At 44.2% G+C, this 19,376-nt stretch overlaps 1 protein-coding gene across 2 annotated transcripts in view; it reads left to right on the plus strand.

The window, feature by feature from the left end:
• LOC121400960 (golgin subfamily A member 6-like protein 22) overlaps window positions 1-18,832 on the plus strand; it is a 183,053-nt gene extending 164,221 nt beyond the window's left edge. The window contains exons 1-11 of one of the 2 annotated variants that reach the window (XM_041585312.1): window positions 9,554-10,087; window positions 12,088-12,338; window positions 12,924-12,961; window positions 13,891-13,963; window positions 14,459-14,498; window positions 15,041-15,128; window positions 15,910-15,957; window positions 16,196-16,243; window positions 16,346-16,419; window positions 16,979-18,173; window positions 18,671-18,832. In XM_041585312.1, the coding sequence (XP_041441246.1) occupies window positions 12,938-12,961; window positions 13,891-13,963; window positions 14,459-14,498; window positions 15,041-15,128; window positions 15,910-15,957; window positions 16,196-16,243; window positions 16,346-16,419; window positions 16,979-18,173; window positions 18,671-18,730 (1,650 nt within the window). In that variant the 5' untranslated portion in view covers window positions 9,554-10,087; window positions 12,088-12,338; window positions 12,924-12,937 and the 3' untranslated portion in view covers window positions 18,731-18,832. Of the gene's footprint in view, window positions 1-9,553; window positions 10,088-12,087; window positions 12,339-12,923; window positions 12,962-13,890; window positions 13,964-14,458; window positions 14,499-15,040; window positions 15,129-15,909; window positions 15,958-16,195; window positions 16,244-16,345; window positions 16,420-16,978; window positions 18,174-18,670 lie in introns of those variants that run through there. The other variant, XM_041585313.1, reaches the window with a different exon arrangement.
• Window positions 18,833-19,376: the final 544 nt, after the last annotated feature.

Genomic DNA, 19,376 nt, shown 5'->3' on the forward strand with positions numbered 1-19,376 from the left:
CGGGAGAGTTCCTTCCAGAGACTATTATCCACTGTTACTATAGACACATCTTCCTACTATACTGCTATCCACGTTCACACTCCTTTCCCAGAACTATTATCCCCTGTTACTATAGGCCCATCTCTCCGTACTATAACCTGCTATCCCCACAGTCACACTCCCTTCCCTAGAGACTATTATCAACTGTTCTATAGACCCAATCCTCTCCCTACTATACCTGCTATCCCACAGTTCACACTCCTTCCCAGGACTATTATCCCACTGGTTAACATAGACACCATCTCTCCCCTACTATACTCTATCCCACAGTCAACTCCTTCCCAAGACTTATTATCCACTGTTACTATAGGCACCATCTCTCCTACATACTGCTATCCCAATGCAACTCCTTCCAGAGACTATTATCCACTGTTCTACTATAGGCACCATTCTCCTACTATACCTGCTATCCCACAGTCACACATCTTCCAGAGACTATAATTCACTGTTACATAGGTAAACATCTCTCTCTAACTATACTGCTTCCACAGTTCACATCCTTCCCAGAGACTATTATCCCACTGTTACTATCGGCACCATCTCTCCTACTATACTGCTATCCCACAGTCACACTCCTTCCCAGAGACTGTTATTTCACTGTTACTCTAGGCACCATCTCTCTAAACTATACCTGCTATCCCACAGTCACACTCCCTTCCAGAGAACTATTATCCCACTGTTACTATAGGCACCATCTCTCCCTACTATACCTTGCTATCCCACAGTCACACTCCCTTCCCAGCAGACTATTATCCCACTTTACTATTAGGCGACCATCTCTCCACTACTATACCTGCTATCCCACAGTCACACTTCCCTTCCCAGAGACCATTATCCACTGTTACTATAGCAACCCATCTCTCCCTACTATACCCTGCTATCCCACAGTCACACTCCCTGTCCCAGAGACTATTATCGCCACTGTACTATAGGCACCATCTCTCCCTACTATACCTGCTATCCCACAGTCACACTCCCTTCCCAGAGACTATTATCCACTGTTACTATAGGCACCATCTCTCCCTACTATACCTGCTATCCCACAGTCACACTCCTTCCCAGAGACTATTATCCCACTGTTACTATAGGCACCATCTCTCCCTACTATACCTGCTATCCCCAGTCACACTCCCTTCCCAGAGACTATTATCCACTGTTACTATAGGCACCATTCTCTCCCTACTATACCTGCTATCCCACAGTCACACTCCCTTCCCAGAGACTATTATCCACCTGTTACTATAGGTACCATCTCTCTCTACTTATACCTGCTGATCCCACAGTCACACTCCCTTCCCAGAGACTATTATCCCACTGTTACTATAGGCACCATCTCTCCCTACTATACCTGCTATCCCACAGTCCACTCCCTTCCCAGAGACTGTTATTCACTGTTACTATAGGCCCATCTCTCCCTACTATACCTGCTATCCCACAGTCTACACTCCCTTCCCAGAGACTATTATCCCACTGTTACTATAGGCGCCATCTCTCCCTACTATACCTGCTATCCCACAGTCATACTCCCTTCCCAGAGACTATTATCCACTGTTACTATAGGCACCATCTCTCCCTACTTTACCTGCTATCCCACAGTCACACTCCCTTCCCAGAGACTATTATCCACTGTTACTATAGACACCATCTCTCCTACTATACCTGCTATCCCACAGTCACACTCCCTTCCCAGAGACTATTATTCACTGTTACTATAGGCACCATCTCTCCCTACTATACCTGCTATCCCACAGTCACACTCCCTTCCCAGAGACTATTATCCCACTGTTACTATAGACACCATCTCTCCCTACTATACCTGCTATCCCACAGTTACACTCCCTTCCCAGAGACTATTATCCCACTGTTACTATAGACACCATCTCTCCCTACTATACCTGCTATCCCACAGTCACACTCCCTTCCCAGAGACTATTATCCCACTGTTACTATAGGCACCATCTCTCCCTACTATACCTGCTATCCCACAGTCACACTCCCTTCCCAGAGACTATTATCCACTGTTACTATAGTACCATCTCTCTCTACTATACCTGCTATCCCACAGTCACACTCCCTTCCCAGAGACTATTATCCCACTGTACTATAGGCACATCTCTCCCTACTATACCTGCTATCCCACAGTCACACTCCCTTCCCAGAGACTGTTATCCACTGTTACTATAGGCACCATCTCTCCCTACTATACCTGCTATCCCACAGTCACACTCCATTCCCAGAGACTGTTATCCACTGTTATTATAGACACCATCTCTAACTACTATACCTGCTATCCCACAGTCACACTCCCTTCCCAGAGACTATTATCCACTGTTACTATAGGCACCATCTCTCCCTACTATACCTGCTATCCCACAGTCACACTCCCTTCCCAGAGACTATTATCCACTGTTACTATAGGCACCATCTCTCCCTACTATACCTGCTATCCCACAGTCACACTCCCTTCCCAGAGGACTATTATCCACTGTTACTATAGGCACCATCTCTCCCTACTATTACCTGCTATCCCACAGTCACACTCCCTTCCCAGAAGACTATTATCCCTGTTACTATAGGCACCATCTCTCTATAATAACTTGCTATCCCACAGTCACCCTCCCTTCCCAGAGCTATTATCCACTGTTTACTATAGGCACCATCTCTCCCTACTATACCTGCTATCCCTACAGTCAACCACTCATTCCCAGAGACTGTTACCACTGCTTACTATAGGCACCATCTCTACCTAACTATACTTGCCTATCCCACAGTCACACTCCCTTCCCAGAGACATTATCCACTGTTACTAACGACATAACCTATCCCCCCACCCCCCCCCCCCCCCCCCCCCCCCCCCCCGCCCCCCCCCCCCCACCCATCCCCCCCCCCCCCCCCCCCCCCCCCCCCCCCCCCCCCCCACCCCCCCCCCCCCCCCCCTCCCCCCCCCCCCCCCCCCCCCCCCCCCCCCCCCCCCCCCCCCCCCCCCCCCCCCCCCCCCCACCCCCCCACCCCCCCCCGCCCCCCCCCCCCCCCCCCCCCCCCCCCCCCATCTCTCCCTACTATACCTGCTATCCCACAGTCACACTCCCTTCCTAGAGACTATTATCCCACTGTTACTATAGGCACCATCTCTCCCTACTATACCTGCTATCCCACAGTCACACTCCCTTCCCAGAGACTATTATCCACTGTTACTATAGGCACCATCTCTCCCTACTATACCTGCTAGGTATATACTGCCCCTTCCCAGCACTGACTGGGGACCATTAGGAATGGGCAGTTTAGTGGCCAAGGAAAAACATCTGTATAAATACACAAGGATATATATCTGTGTATATAAATGATATGAATATTATAGTTAACATGTTACCTTATAATAAAGTCGATGCTCTGCTGATCGGGACACTGGAAAGAAAAGGGTTTGTCGTAATCGTTGATCCATTTGCTCCCGGGTTCCCTTCCTACAACAACACAACATATAGACGATCCAATAACATGACAACCAAAACTATATTTATAAATAAACCCATATATAAGATTGTGCCTAAATTGATTGTAGATTTAAGAAGCAAAAGACAGTGGATCAGTTCCATATTATTTCATAGGTTAGAGTTACAATAGGAGGGTTAGAGCTGCTGAGGCTCAGCTACAAGTATCACCTGTACAGGTTACTGTGAAGAACAACGTTACCTTGAGGTGCAGCCCAGGCTCCGGCCAATGCCACTAACACAATCAGAGTCCCCTTCATGGCTGTGACCAATCAGATCCCGGAGATTAGATGTTTCAGGCGGACCCCCCTCCTTATATACTAAATATCTTACCAAAAAGTACAGTTAACCACTCCCCCCTCTGAGTGAGACACGCCCACTTGAACAAACCCACAGGCAATTTGAACGTCAGCCAAATATAATAATGACGTATAAGAAGTGGCTGGAGACTGTCGTTGCCCGTTGGCTCCTTATATAAGCCCATCTCCATATGGATTCCAGCTGTCCTGTTCTCTTCTCATTTATATTTTCTGCCTTTGGTTATTGATCATTCAGTGGTTTTGTTGGCCCTGTCTTGGCTAAGGGGCCCTATTTCTTACTCTGTCCTAACTAAAGGTGGCCCTACATGGGCCGATTAAAGTGAACATTTAGCTGTTGGTTGGGCTGAGGATGATGGGAGTTGCAGTCTACGAACAGGAGGTTAAAAAAAAAGCAGAAACAGGAACAAGCAAAGGCCGATACCAATCGGTTTATTTCCCCTTTGCCACTGGGAATTACTTTATGTTTTTGGGGCAAAGAAGATTGGGGTAGGTGGATCCAAACAACAGAATCCCAAATCCGATGCCTTCGGCCTTTATCTAAGAACTTGTCTAGATTGAAGCCACGTGTATTCCTGCATAGTGCAACTCCGGAGAGCCCAGGGCCATAGAATAAAGAAAACCTCAACCTCTATGTTCAGTATTTACCTTAATGGATAGCTGGGAAGGATGATTGAGTAATATTAAAGGGGAAGTAACCAAAACATACAATCCAATGTACATTCATTATATATATATATATATATATATATATATATATATATATATATATATATATATATGATTTTATGTGCAAATGTAATTGCAATTGAAAGCAATGCCAATCTGCGGTTTTTAATCTTGGCACTGCCAGTTCTGACTCATGAAAGAATGTAACAGAAGTAGGTGCTGATCCCAGTTAAAGGACCACTAACATCAATAATTTTTGTTAAAAGATTCATTAGTATACAACGAAAAATAAACACCAAGACAAATTAAACTTTTAGATTGCAAAGCCTTTATTAAGAAATAACTTAGCGAAACTCCACTTCCCCTCCTCTTCAGAAAAGGCGACAGGGCGACCATCCATCTTGCGGTGCTCGATTTCTCCTCCCTGGCTATTCTACTGACAGCATGTGAAGGGGCTGAGGCTCCAATCTCAGGCTCTGGGCAGGCATTGTGGAAGCTGTATGTGCGTTGGCTGGTGGAGCAGCGTTTGTGCTGGCTCTATGGATCCCTCTGGGGAAGGCTTCTCTCGGCTTTCTTTGGTCTCTTGGCCGCTACCCGGACGTGTCTCGCCTACTTGTGGCCCCTGTAATGTCCCTTGGAGTGCTGCTTGGTTACCCAGGCTACTTTCCTGACGGCCGACCTGGCAGCGGTGCGTTTCTTACGCCCGTGCTTCCGGCTCAACGTCTGCAGGTTCAGTCTGAATGAGCCGTTAGCCCTGACGCCCTTGTTGTGAGTGAGGGTCTTGTTGCACACCGGTGCCTTCATGCTGTAAACTTGGTAAAGGTTAGCTGCCTCCTCCAGTCCCACTCGTTATTAGCTACTAATTTCCCGTCTCACTGCAGTTGTAAGTTGTAGTTCTGCTGTCCCGAGTTTTCCGGATTCTCATGTATAAGTTGCTCACCACCACCTTCTGCTCTTCCATAGACTCTGGAAAACCTTTGTGTAAAACCTTAAAACCTAAACACAACCCAAATGTTTTGAGAGTCCTTGGGAACCCAATACAACTTCCTTCCCTTCCAGGTAAAGCTCCAGAGCAACTTTACGTCGGTGATATTTGCTGTTATGGTTCTGGAAGGACTCGGCCAGTATCTGGATCTGGAGGTCGATATTTTGGAGGTGGCTCTGCCTCTCCTGTTGAAAAATGCTGCTTCCCTAATGATCTAGCCGTGATACCGGAACCGGAGCTTTCAACTACTGGAATGGAAGACCATGTCTCAGGATGGGAAAGATGGACCAGTATCGGTAGGAAGATGGAGATATTTCGGCATAACAGCGTAACTTTTAACCCTTTCTTTGCAAATAATGTAGCTTCCATGTTGTCCGCAATGGGGTTACCTCCTACCAGCAACATGAAATCTACAGTGGGTCACATTTGAATGAAGGGGAAAAAAGGCAGACAATCCTTTTGTATTTTAATCCCTTGTGTTAAAGGGAACCTATATGATAATGTACATACAATATAGCAAAGGACATTAGTTTAATATTAAATATTTGTGATATTTTAATCCAATTAAAATGTTTTGTGTCCATTTCATAAAGAGGGTATACGAGTGTCACTTCCTTGTCAGACACCGTGCGGTTCATTAGGAGAATGCTAGATTATTTCAAAACTGCAAACCATAAATAAATGAAGAACAACTGCAAACTGTGCTACTGTATTAATGCTACAATTTTATTTAAAGGCCAATATTGTTTCAGCCCTTTAAGTTGGCCTTAGCACCAAGTGATTTATATTTTGGTTGATGCTTCAGTTTCTCATACACTCTAGGGGTACAGACTTCTGTTCATTGGGGTGCAGTCATTCTGGTGCCATGAACACAAACACACACCAACAGCACATTCCCAGTCTCCCTCCTTCCTACCGGACCATGGCCAAGTGTAGAACCTGGAGATTTTTCTCCTTCAGGTGCTTCAGCATCTCCAGGTCCCTCTGAGATTCCTGCTCCACTTTGCGATAGAACTGCTCCAGTCTCTTAGAGACGTTTCTCCTGGAGCTGCTGTTACGGGAGCTGTTCCTGGATATGGGATTCCGCCTTCCGCTCCTGCGCTTTTCTTCTGCAGCAGCTTCTAAAACCACAACACACAAATTAGTGATTCCACTTGTTGCATTTTAAAGGGGACGTTAATTTTATATTAAGTATCTTATTCACTGGTTCATTCAGAAGCTATAACTGAAGCTGACATTTATGAAGCCTTGGACAGGGTGTAAAGTGGAAAAAAATTGTGAAAAGGGTCTTATTTTTTGCACTGCAGTTTAGCCCATAGTTGCAGCTCTTTGCACTTCTACAATGAAGCACAAACGTTTCAGCTCAAGGTGGGTGAGGTGTAGGGTGCCAGGCCCAGACTGGGAATCTGTGGGTTCTGGCAAATGCCAGAGGGGCTGCTATAAGGTCCCATAGAAAGTCAGTATTTAGTGGGCTGGTGGGGGATGTTTGGGCCTCTGTGTGGGCTGATTGGGCCTCTGTGTACCTGAAATGCCAGGGCCTATTTTAATTCTCAGTCGGGACCTGTAGGGTGCACTAGACAACAGATATTGCAAGCAGATACCCAAGACATCAGCTGTTAAGACAGATTGGCTGCTTACTAAATGTGATTGGCTGCTTACTAAATGAGCTGCAAGCAGCCACTCACCGATGATAATTTGCCATGCTGGCCTGTGTCTGACAAATGCACCCAGTGCCTGGTGTCAGAGAAATAACGCAAGCAGCTAGTTTCATAAGCTGACACTCATTCTTGCACCTGGCACCATGAGATAATTAACAGATAATTAACTGTCAGAAGTTGATTAACTCTCTAGACACGAACCTAAAATTTAAAATAGCCATACACAGACCTGTTCAGTCTTTCAATCTGATCTGAGGTCAGTCTGGGGGCCCCAGTATATAGGGTGGATGACTGCAAACATATCAGCGCCAGGTTCTCAACCTTCCAAGTCTGATTTACTCTGAAAAAACTCTGTATTAGCAATATAGGGCCAATTTGGTACAATGCAATAATCTGTCCAATCAGATTGGTCTGAATGTGTGGTGAGCTTGAGTGTGACAGACCAAAGCAACTAGGAAGCCACTACATTCCTCCCAATCCCCATTGCCCAAAGGTGGCCATACATGTATAGATCCGCTCGTTTGGCGATGTCGCCAAACGAGCGGATCTCCCTCCGATATGCCCACCTTGGGCAGATCCGATCGTGGGCCCTAGGGCCCAACGATCAGATCCTAGCATTCGGTAAACGGGCGGTCGGATCGCGGGACCGCATCAACGAACAGATGCGGCCGCGATCCGACGGGATTTTCTGTCCCATCCGATCGAGATCTGGCCGACTTTCGGCCAGATCTCGATCGGGGAAGCCCGTCGGGGGCCCCCATACACGGGCCAATAAGCTGCCGACACAGTCTGTCGGCAGCTTTTATCGGCCCGTGTATGGCCACCTTAAGTCACCACCTGTCGATTCTCCTCCTGCTCAATACTTTTGCCTGTCATTTCTTGGTCCAAGTCCAGAACTGAACTCTCTGATCCTCTTTCCTCCAGTCTGTCTCCTGCACTGCTTCCTGCTCTACTTCCTGTACTGCTTCCTGTATTACTTCCTGTATTACTCCCTGCTCTACGCCCTGCACTGTTTCCTGTATTACTTCCTGCACTGCTTCCTGCTCTACGTCCTGCACTGTTTCCTGCATTACTTCCTGCACTACTTCCTCCACTGTTTCCTGTATTACTTCCTGCTCTGCTTCCTATATTACTTCCTGTACTACTCCCTGCTCTACGCCCTGCACTGTTTCCTGTATTACTTCCTGCGCTACTTCCTGCACTGTTTTCTTTATTACTTCCTGCTCTGCTTCCAGTACTACTCCTGCACTACTTCCTGCACTGCTTCCTGCTCCACTCTTCAGCTGCTGCCCTGCAGAATTCTGCTCTCTGTGCCACACCCCTAATTACCATGTTCATTTTACAAAACTTGGCAGGTTATCAAAGTTTGAACATATTTCTGTGTTTTTTTTCCATTATTATAGTTTTTCTAATAAAGAATAAAGTGAATTGCCCTTTAAGCTGTGAGTCTAACATTTCTCAAAGGACCTGTTACAATTACTTATTTGCTTATCTAGAAATTGTTACAAAAGTATCTTATCTTCTGCTGCGGCTGTTCTGGGTTCTCTACCAAAAGCCAATTAAGTGAGAAACTTTGTTTCTTTTTCTGGCTGTTAAGTGCAGAGAAAAACGGGACTTTGCAGTACAAATGAGGGTTGAAAAGAGGGACTGTCCCTCTAAAAACAGGATAGTTAGGAGGTATGATCCTGGTACTTAGTAGCGCAGTGTCTCCACCTAGCGGGAACCTACGAGTGGCCCCACTGGGAACACAGTAATAAAACACACACACTATTTGTTACACAGAACTTGTTTATGTAAAATAAATGGGCAACTAATAGAGACAGCACTAACCGGTGGCAATAGGGCCTCACTAAGTAACTTGCTTGCGTGGTCTGTCAGACTAAATAACTGGATAAGTTCTTTAAAGTAACGGATGGCTCCTCACAGTCCAACTAATAGAAATGTGTAGAAATCTGCGAGCGCTCCTTTAGTACCCTGTCACTTTAAATCTCAGTCCTCACTCCAAATCCTCTTTAGATGCTTTACAGTTTGTCTTGAGTGGAGTCCAGCACAGTCAGACATACAGTGAGACTAGCAGCCCCTTTGGATGCTCAGATAGGAATCTCCTGCTGGTTGTTCCTCCAGTCTGGATTCCTTTCACACTCTCTGTCTCTCCAGGCACAGTATGAGGCTTCCCTGTCCCAGCCTGATCCAAATGTCTGATTTTGGTGGAGCCTCTCAGCTCTCTGGGCCCACCGGCAGCTCTCTGGTCTCTCTCTGTGTCCAGCGTGTGCTTCTCTCTGCCAGGCTTTTCTCTTCTGCTACTTCCTCTTCCTGCCAGCCACTCACTAGCTGCTGTGTCACTTCCTGTAGCACTGAGATCCTGTACAGCTGGTTGCTAGGTAACAGCTCACAGCACACAGACAGGCTCCTTTACAGGATAAGTGCAAAGATTTGACACGACTTCCCTACACACATTTTCACTCTTTGTACAAAGCAGACTGGGGCTTCCTGCAGTACTTACTGATATTATCTACTTCTGTTTCTCCAATAATAAGGGACAGAACGGCCAGACGTTTCATTCTCATCTCTTTATTGTGGATGTTCCAGAGATTTCTCATGTATCAATGTCCTGTAGTCTAATGACTTGCCCATATGGCTCTGTACTGGCTCACTAATGGCTTATGTTTGCTGCTTCAGCATTCCTCTCTGTTACGTGGGTTGCCATTGGCATTGGACTCAGTGCGCTGACTCAATAGGCCACACATACAAAGCAATGCTCAGTGTACTTAATAGGCTGTGTATATACTGCACATCTAATTAGAAATAAATGCCATATAAACCTCACTCATCAAAAGGGGACACTTCCCCTTTAAGAGCAGGAAACAGAGGTGACTTCCACCTGGGGATGTGACCGTTGGTTCAGTCCGTTGGTTGTCACTTTGGTGAGAGGTAAGTGGACTTTCCCTCTGAGAGATTTTCTTGCCAAATAACCCTTATTTTAGGTAAATAATAGGGTGATGCCCCCCAAACTTGTGGGTATTGTGCCTCTCGCTGATTTTAGTGAATTTGGAGATTTTTTCCCCTAAAATTGGCTTGGGAGGAGCCTTTAATCTTAGTGCTGGTTGGGAGACCCAGGATTTGGCAGTTATACAGGACTGTCAGCAAATATTCACATTTATTAATGAAGGGAACATTTGGGGACCCCTGTACCTCACCATAAGCTGCTTAATTTGTGTTCCCAGTACTGACAGGCTCCTTAGAGATTTGCCCCTCTGCCCCCTGGTATCTGCCCCCAGCCCTGCTCTTATGTACCAACATTGTAGCTAAATACATGTTCCCTTTATCCAAGTCTGGAACTAGGGGTGGGAAGCAGAGGCACGTGCCATGGGGACAGTAGGGGGTGATAGTAAATGAGTGGGAGGGACATACAGCAGGTCCCATAGAAGAGAGATCATTTCTCCATAGGGATTTGACAGTTGGTTTAGTCCGTTGGTTGGCTCTGGGTTAAGTGTATATTCTCTCCAAGACTTTTTTTGCCAAATATCCCTTATATTAGTGAAAAAAGGGATAGTTGGTGCCCCCGAATCTGTAACTAGGGGTGGGAAGCAGAGGCACGTGCCATGGGGACAGTAGGGGGTGATAGTAAATGAGTGGGGGACATACAGCAGGTCCCATAGAAGAGACCCCTAGGGATTTGACAGTTGGTTTTGTCCGTTGGTTGGCTCTGCGTTGTGTATATTCCCTCTGAGACTTTTTTTTTTTACCAAACAACCCTTCTTTTAATGGGAAAAAAGGAGAAATATTTGGGCTACACCCCCCTGACTAGCAGATGTTCCTCTTGTCACTGATTTTAGTGAATTTGGAGATTTTCCCCTAAAATGGGCTTGGGAGGAGCCTTTAATCTTAGTGCTGGTTGGGAGACACAGACCAGGATTTGGCAGTTATACAGGACTGTCAGCAAATATTCACATTTATTAATGAAGGGAACATTTGGGGACCCCTGTACCTCACCATAAGCTGCTTAATTTGTGTTCCCAGTACTGACAGACTCCTTAGAGATTTGCCCCTCTGCCCCCTGGTATCTGCCCCCAGCCCTGCTCTTATGTACCAACATTGTAGCTAAATACATGTTCCCTTTATCCAAGTCTGGAACTAGGGGTGGGAAGCAGAGGCATGTGCCATGGGGACAGTAGGGGGTGATAGTAAATGAGTGGGGGACATACAGCAGGTCCCATAGAAGAGAGATGACTTTACCCCTAGGTTTTGACAGTTGGTTTTGTCCGTTGGTTGGCTCTGTGTTAAGTGTATGTTGCCTCTAATATTGCCTGTATATTGCCAAATAACCCTTATTTTAATGGAAAAAGAGGGGAAATATTTGGCTTACACCCCCTAACTAGCAGATGTTCCTTTTGTCACTGATTTCAAACAAATGGATGGTTGCTAAGGGCAGAGAGCCTAGCAACCAGATATAAAATGTAAAAAAAAAAGTCCAATTGAAACAGTGGATTTGGTACATTCCTGGCTGCTAAACAGCGGATGAAAATCTAACAAACCAATGAGTCTGTCCTTGAGTTGGGGACAAGAAGGATCATTGTTTGATTTTTGGCAACCAATCTATTAATACTAATTTGAACTAGACCATTTATACTACTTGCTATGGTGTTTCTTGTACCCTTGTACCTCTATAACTGGGCTGTTCTTACTAACGTGGAGTAAATTGCACCAGTGTACTATGTCCTTGCTTTATCAGTGCCAATGCTCATTTCTTATTGGCCGCTATAATCAGACTTACAGTTTTGTACAATCTGAGGTCCGGGAGTTTCTAGTGACGCAAAGCTAAAATGAAGGGTAAAATAGTCAGATCTCTCCCATACTCTGTATTTTATGGGAAATATGAAGTGCTGAATGCATTATCTGTGTATTAATTGTTATTCTCTCTCTCTATACAGACATCGGGCTACAGCGCGTTACCTGCGATTTTTGTGATTTTTTTGCAAGATCTGCAAGTTTGCTGCTCATTGTCATCAGAGCATTTTTTGGCTTCCCCCTAGTTTGATATAATCCATCCTTATCAGAACTAGTTTTTTGGGATAGCCAGGGTCTCCTCAGGGAGACCCCTTGGGGTACCCGGCCTTGTGCCGGTCCCTTTTTTTTTCATCCAGAAGCGACAACATCTTCAACTTCTGCGTTTTTTTGAAAGGTAACCTTGAAAAAATCCAATTGATACTTGTATTATATCTGTTAAAGCAACTCTGCCCTAAATTCACATGAGACTTTGTATTAACCCCAGTGTTTTCCCACTCTGCACCCAATACACTATGGCTCCTGTAAATGTAAATGCAGATCAATGAAGTGTAAAGAATGCTCTGCGAGGGTAAAGGTTCACCTTTAAAGGATAAGTAAACCTTAAAAATAAGTGAATGTAAAATTGATGAGGGGGCTATTTTAAGCACTTTTATAATTTACATTATTTATTTTCTTTTTATTCCAAGATATTAAGGGATACATGTACTGTTAATATGAATGAATTTTGTTACAACATCCCTTAAAAGAATCAAATTCAACACAATCACCAGCATTATAATGAGCCATTTAACATTGAGGGTAACAATGTGCCATAAAATAAAGATAAGGAAATATCTGTTTCTTAATCTCGTACTTTATTTCACCTGATAACACTTAAACTACACAATAACGACTGTCACATTCATATTAAAGTCTTTGAAACGTGAAACTATTGCTGTGCTGAATATATTGCTGATTTGTATCATTTTTCTTCCTTTAGACGACTGAAACATCATGGACCGCTCCCTAGAGATGGAGGTAATGTAACGGTTTCTTTTGTACTTCCAAAAAAGAGAAAAAACATTCCCTCATCTAAACTGGAAGTTCTGGTGGGAGCTGCCATACCATGATACAGGCGGCATTTACACCCAGGGCCGCCATCAGGGGGGGAGAGAGGGGGCCCGAGGGTAAGGGGGGCCTGGCCACGCCACACTTACTTGATTAGCCGGGGCCCCCTGCTTTCTAATAGCTGCCGACTTCGGGAAGGCAGGGAGGGGGCACAGGGGGAGGTCTCTTCTGTCCATTACTTTCTCTTATTGGTCACAGAGTTTAAGTCTGAGTTGAGTGGCTGGATTGGATAGCTGAGGTTTGAACTTCCCCTCCAGCTCATCCAATCACCATGCAGCTTTACCGGGACTTGAAATTCTGTGACCTATAAGGGAAGAAAATGCTGCTCCCCTCCTCCCTTCTGCAGTTGGCAGCTCACTTACAGCAGGTGGGCCACACTAATGAAGTAAGTGCAACATGGCAGAGCCCCCTAAAGATAACCCTTTGTGGTACCTGTTGTGTGGTGGGGCCCTGGTCACCAATTTTCTTTCAAACTTCTGGGGGGGGCAAGTTTTTTTTTTACATGGATGTTTAAGGGGGGCCCTGGCCACGAATTTTCTTATAATGTGGGGGACCCTGGCAACCAATTTTTTTTTCCCATGTGGGGTCCGAGCCACCAATATTTTTTAATGGGGGGCCCTGACCACCAATAGTTTTGTATTTTTTATTAACATGTGGGAACCCTAGCCACCAATGTGGGGGGTGGACCTGTGGGGTGGGGAGGGCGGACCTGTAGGTGGGGCTTGTGGTGGGCTCAGCGAAGGGGGCCGAGGAAATTTTGTCATATGGGGCCCTGCGATTTCTGATGGCAGCCCTGTTTACACCCATTCTAAATTGTATCTCTCTTTCTTTTCTTACAGGCGGTTTTGTTGACCCGGAAGAACTTCAGGGAGGAGGAGGAGACAGACATCGAGAGTCTCCTCTATTTTTATGGTAAATATTATATGAATCATCCATTCCTTTATTCAATGGGCTTCTCAGTAGGCTGCTAGGGTTTCAAAGGCTGTAGCACTGGTTTATTATTATTATTATTAATAATAATAACATGTATTTATATAGCGCCAACATATTTTGCAGTGCTGTAAAGTTAATGTGTTTATACAACTAAGTCACATTAATTACAAACATAGAACATAGGGAGTTACATACATCACAACCAATACCGGTACAAAAAGAGCTTACAATCTAAATGGAAGGGAATAAGACACAAGGCGTGGGATCAGATATAAGCGGGTGAGAGATGTAGTACTGTATGTGGTATTGCATTTGGTAGTTAAGCAGAGGTAGGGAGGGTTCTCTAAATAAGTGTATTTTAAGAGATCTTTTGAAGGCAGAAAGGTTGGGAGAAAATGTCAGAGAGAGAATTGTATGTGAATGTCCTTCCCTCCTTTAGCTCAGTGTTTCATGGAAATGTTTTTTCCCTTGCAGAACATCACTACAGGAGAGAGTTCGGGAAGATCGACGACTTGTAAGTAAAACAGAAATCTGCTTATTTTTGGGAATTGTTGGCCATTGCCCCGGGGGGCGGGGGGTGTAGGAGAGATAAGGGGGCAAAATGGGATCCCTCATTGGCCTCAGAATTTGGTCAATTGACCTGTCCTGTATTGTTTGGCCCCTGAGACACTATCACTTGGGGGTCTGAATAAAGTACAAGGTGTGCCAGGGGCCAGACACATGCACCCAATCACCCATTCTCTAATTGCAGCATCACATAGTAAATAAACCCCCTGCTTCAAGATTGGATGGACTTTGGCCATCGGCTCCACACCAGGGCCCTATTTATAAATATTCATCGTAAGCAATTTAGAACATTTATAGCTGACTTTTCCTCCTTCAACTATCTCTAAAAAAGATTATTTTGCCGGATATTGTTCTTTTATTAGTGCCTTTTTATCTTCACTGTTTTTAGATCATTTGGGCTCTATATAGGTTAACCAGGGCCCCTAGTAGAAATGCAATGCAGCAGTAGATAAAACCTTGTATTAATGCTCAATGGCAATTCTTTTTCAGAGCCAACTTCCTGATCCGATATGCAGCCACCCACCAGTACCTGACTAGGGCGAACCTCGTCTACTTCATCTACGTGGTCATGAATCAGGTAAGGAATCCAAAATAGGGAATAAATGATATGTTATTATTATTATTATAGAAATCAGGCCCGGACTGGCAATCTATGGGTTCTGGCAAATGCCAGAGGGGCTGCTTTTAGGTCCCATAGAAAGTCAGTATTTAGTGGGCTGGTGGGGGCTGTTTGGGCCTCTATGTGGGCTGATTGGGCTTCTGTGTAACTGAAATGCCAGGACCTTTTTTAATTCTCAGTCCAGACCTGATAGAAATATTGTATCCCCAGGCCTTTTGTTTCTCATGTACTGTTGCGCCCCTGGTCTGATTCAGTCCATTAACTATTTGTAATTTATTTTGAATCAGTGTGGCATTAGATTGCCAGCTCTTGGCTTATACAATGTAGTCAGCTATTGCACCTCCAGCCAATAAACTAATTATAGAGGAGCATATATATGTTTTATGTCCCAAACTGAGAAGAAAACTAAAATGTTATCCCCATGTCTGTAAAAACATTGCCCTGTGGCCTTCATGTACATGCGGGTGAAGCACTAATATTTATTGTAAATTCCTATTGTTGCCATTATTTGGTTCGTATGCCCTTTAAACCAGTAACTGACAGTAACCCATATAATCATATATCTAATTATTATTATTATTATAATTATATACATATCACTGATGTGTGGCCTATAGTGACACTGCAGGTGAATGGGAACTGCACAGCAGCGCTGCTCCATATTTCTGCTTCTCATCTACCCGATAACATTGCTTAATCCATTTCTCCCTCACTCTGACACTTTTTTTTTATGTTACAGGAACAACTGGATAAGATTGTGGCTGATTTCCAGCTGCCGGAATCACCTGTAAGTGGCATTATTAGTCTTATTATTAGTGACTGGGTGTCTTAGTAACAGTAGTAACAGTATTATTGACTGGATCTCTTCTAAACTCACCCACCTAAGTCCCATTTTCAGCAGCAACAAAGCAAAAGCAAAAACTGTTGCAATGCAGTGTGGGTTATGCACAGAGGCCCCTCATAGGAACCCTAATAACATGGGTACAATGCAGTGTTTGTATAACATTGAGTCTCTTCTCCCACAGCTCAGAGACATCAAAATGGATCCAGAGGAGGTTGCTGAAGCCTTGAAAGTAAGTGTCCGGATCACTGTCTCTGTCCCTCATCCTTCCTCCAATACAGAGTATAAATGTCTTATTTACCCTTTGCTCCTCTCCTTGTGTCTTCCCCGACAGGCTTTAAGATCAATATCGGAGGGCATGGAGAGAAAACTCCTCGAGAAGGAGAAGGAGCTGGAAGAAGCTGCCATGTATGTATTTTACATTTAATATTCCATTCCAGTTTATGATGCATAAGAACAGTATATATATAAGAAAAAATGGATGTAGCCAGTCAGAGCACTGATTTCATCGTTACACAGTTTCATATTGGACTGCAGGTGCCACCACAATCTCCCAGAATTCCTCAGCTGCAGCCTACAATTAGACATCTAATTTAATCTAATCAGGATTAAACAGAAAAAGTCACTTGTACAACCAGTTGAAGTGTGGCTTTGCAATAGTTTGAATTGTGAGTTAGGAACCATTCAGTCCAGGCAAAGAAATAGGTTCTATATAATGATCTTAACACAGCAAGAAGGCAGAAAAAATTTATATTGGAAAACCTGGTCTTTTTATCCCAGTTTCCACAAAAATATGAGCTGGTCTATCAGTTTACCCTTAGCTACCCATATAATATACTAAATCTGCCCCATCAACACATCAAATATCATCAGGGAATATATTATTACTTCAGTAATGATATTTGTAGTCTCAACACTTTGGAAACAAATTACACTGACTAATTGTTCTCCATTATATCCCCTTTAGGACCAGTCAACAGGAAAAAGTGGAGGAAGATCACCTGCAGGAAAAGGAGAACCATCGGGAGGAGCAAGAAGAGGTGGAACACCATGAAGAGGAACAAGAGGAGCAAAAGAAAGATCAAGATGAAGATGTTCCTGCTGAAAAGAAAGAGGATATGGAAGAACTGGAGAAGGAGGTTCCTCCAGAACAGCAAGAGGAGGAGATGGAACAAGAGGAGCAAAAAAAGGAGCAAGACGAAGATGGTCCTGCTGAAAAGAAAGAGGATATGGAAGAACTGGAGAAGGAGGTTCCTACAGAACAGCAAGAGGAGGAGATGGAACTGGAGGAACAAGAGGAGCAAAAGAAGGAACAAGATGAAGATATTCCTGCTGAAAAGAAAGAGGATATGGAAGAACTGGAGAAGGAGGTTCCTCCAGAACAGCAAAAGGAGGAGATGGAACTGGAGGGACAAGAGCAGCAAAAGCAGGAACAAGAGGAAGATGTTCCTGCTGAACAGCAAGAAGAGGCAGAAGAACAGAAGAAAGTGGTTCCTCTTGAACAGCAAGAAGACATGGAAGAACTGGAGAAAGAAGAGGTGATAGAAGTGGAGGAAGAAGAGGAACAAAAGCAGGAACAAGAAGAAGATGTTCCTGCTGAACACCAAGAAAAGGGGGAAGAACTGGAGATAGATATTCCTGCCGAAATTAAAGAAGAGGTGATAGAACTGGAGGAACAAGAGGAGCAAAAGAAGGAACAAGATGAAGATATTCCTGCTGAAAAGAAAGAGGATATGGAAGAACTGGAGAAGGAGGTTCCTCCAGAACAGCAAAAGGAGGAGATGGAACTGGAGGGACAAGAGCAGCAAAAGCAGGAACAAGAGGAAGATGTTCCTGCTGAACAGCAAGAAGAGGCAGAAGAACAGAAGAAAGTGGTTCCTCTTGAACAGCAAGAAGACATGGAAGAACTGGAGAAAGAAGAGGTGATAGAAGTGGAGGAAGAAGAGGAACAAAAGCAGGAACAAGAAGAAGATGTTCCTGCTGAACACCAAGAAAAGGGGGAAGAACTGGAGATAGATATTCCTGCCGAAATTAAAGAAGAGGTGATAGAACTGGAGGAACAAGAGCAGAAAAAGCATGATCTAGAAGAAGTTCCTGCTGAGCAAAAACAGCAGCAGCCAACCCGGAGAAGAAGGGTTTCAATCAGGCTCCAGAGGATCTGGGTAATATATCTAATTACTGGCTTTCTACTTTCATATTCTAATACACCATGTTGGCTCTCGTGTACTTTATAGCCTTCCAGTCGTTCAGGCTGTCTACCCAAATGATTGGAGAAATTGAAAGGTTGCCATAGCTGCCTTGTATGTTCTCTGTCTTTTTTTGCCTGTGGCCTGATCAGTCAGAGAATTTCCCCTATTGGCCAGGGTATGGCTGTCTATAGGTTGTACTGGGTTACTGACTCTGAGCAGAGATCTGGCCAAGTCTCCAGATACCGCTGTTGATTCTCTATAGACCAATTAGGGGGAGGTTTGGTAACTCTTATAGGGCTGTTGTAGCCCTTCCCTTCTTTGGAAACATCTTTGCCACTAGAAACTAGACTCACACCAGCTGATCAATATAAGAATAAAAGGTGCCATTCCAGAGAGCTGACATGCTAATAATTATTTATCTGTAATTAATTCTTCTTTAACAATTTACAAGATATTTCTTTTCTTTGCAGCGTTCCACCAAGAAGTTCTTCCGAGGGATAAACTGTCGTCGCCCCACTCCTGCGCCGTAAATACTTTGCACCCACACTGGAACCCACACAAGCATTCACACATACACTTACACACGCACCCTCCCTTCCACACACACATATTAAATGAATCATTCAGTATTAAAATAAACATTAGGTAAATAGATAGGATGTGCAAAATAAAAAAATCTTTTGAATATAGTGAGTTAGCCAAAAATGTTATGTATAAAGGCTGGTGTGACTGGATGTCTAACATAACAGCCAGAAAACTACTTCCTGCTTTGCAGCTCTCTTGGTTTCCACTGATTGGTTACCAGCCACTAACCAATCAGTGACTTGAAGGGGCTACATGGGCTGCAAATCAGGAAGTTGTGTTCTGGCTATTATGTCAGACATTCAGTCACTCCAGCCTTTATATGTTACATTTTTGGCTAACTTACAATATTAGAAACATTTTTTATTTTAAACATCCTATCTATTTACCCAGTTTTTCTTCTTTTACAGTGAACTAAAGACAGACATATTAAAGGAACTGATCTGTATTAAATTCAACTTTAGGTAAATAGATAGGTTGGGCAAAATAAAAAATCTTTTGAATATAGTGAGTTAGCCAAAAATGTAATGTATAAAGGCTGGAGTGACTGGATGTCTAACATAAGAGCCAGAACACTACTTCCTGCTTTGCAGC

This window comes from Xenopus laevis, chromosome 3L, assembly GCF_017654675.1.
Source record: "Xenopus laevis strain J_2021 chromosome 3L, Xenopus_laevis_v10.1, whole genome shotgun sequence".
NCBI classification, from domain to species: Eukaryota; Metazoa; Chordata; class Amphibia; order Anura; family Pipidae; genus Xenopus; species Xenopus laevis.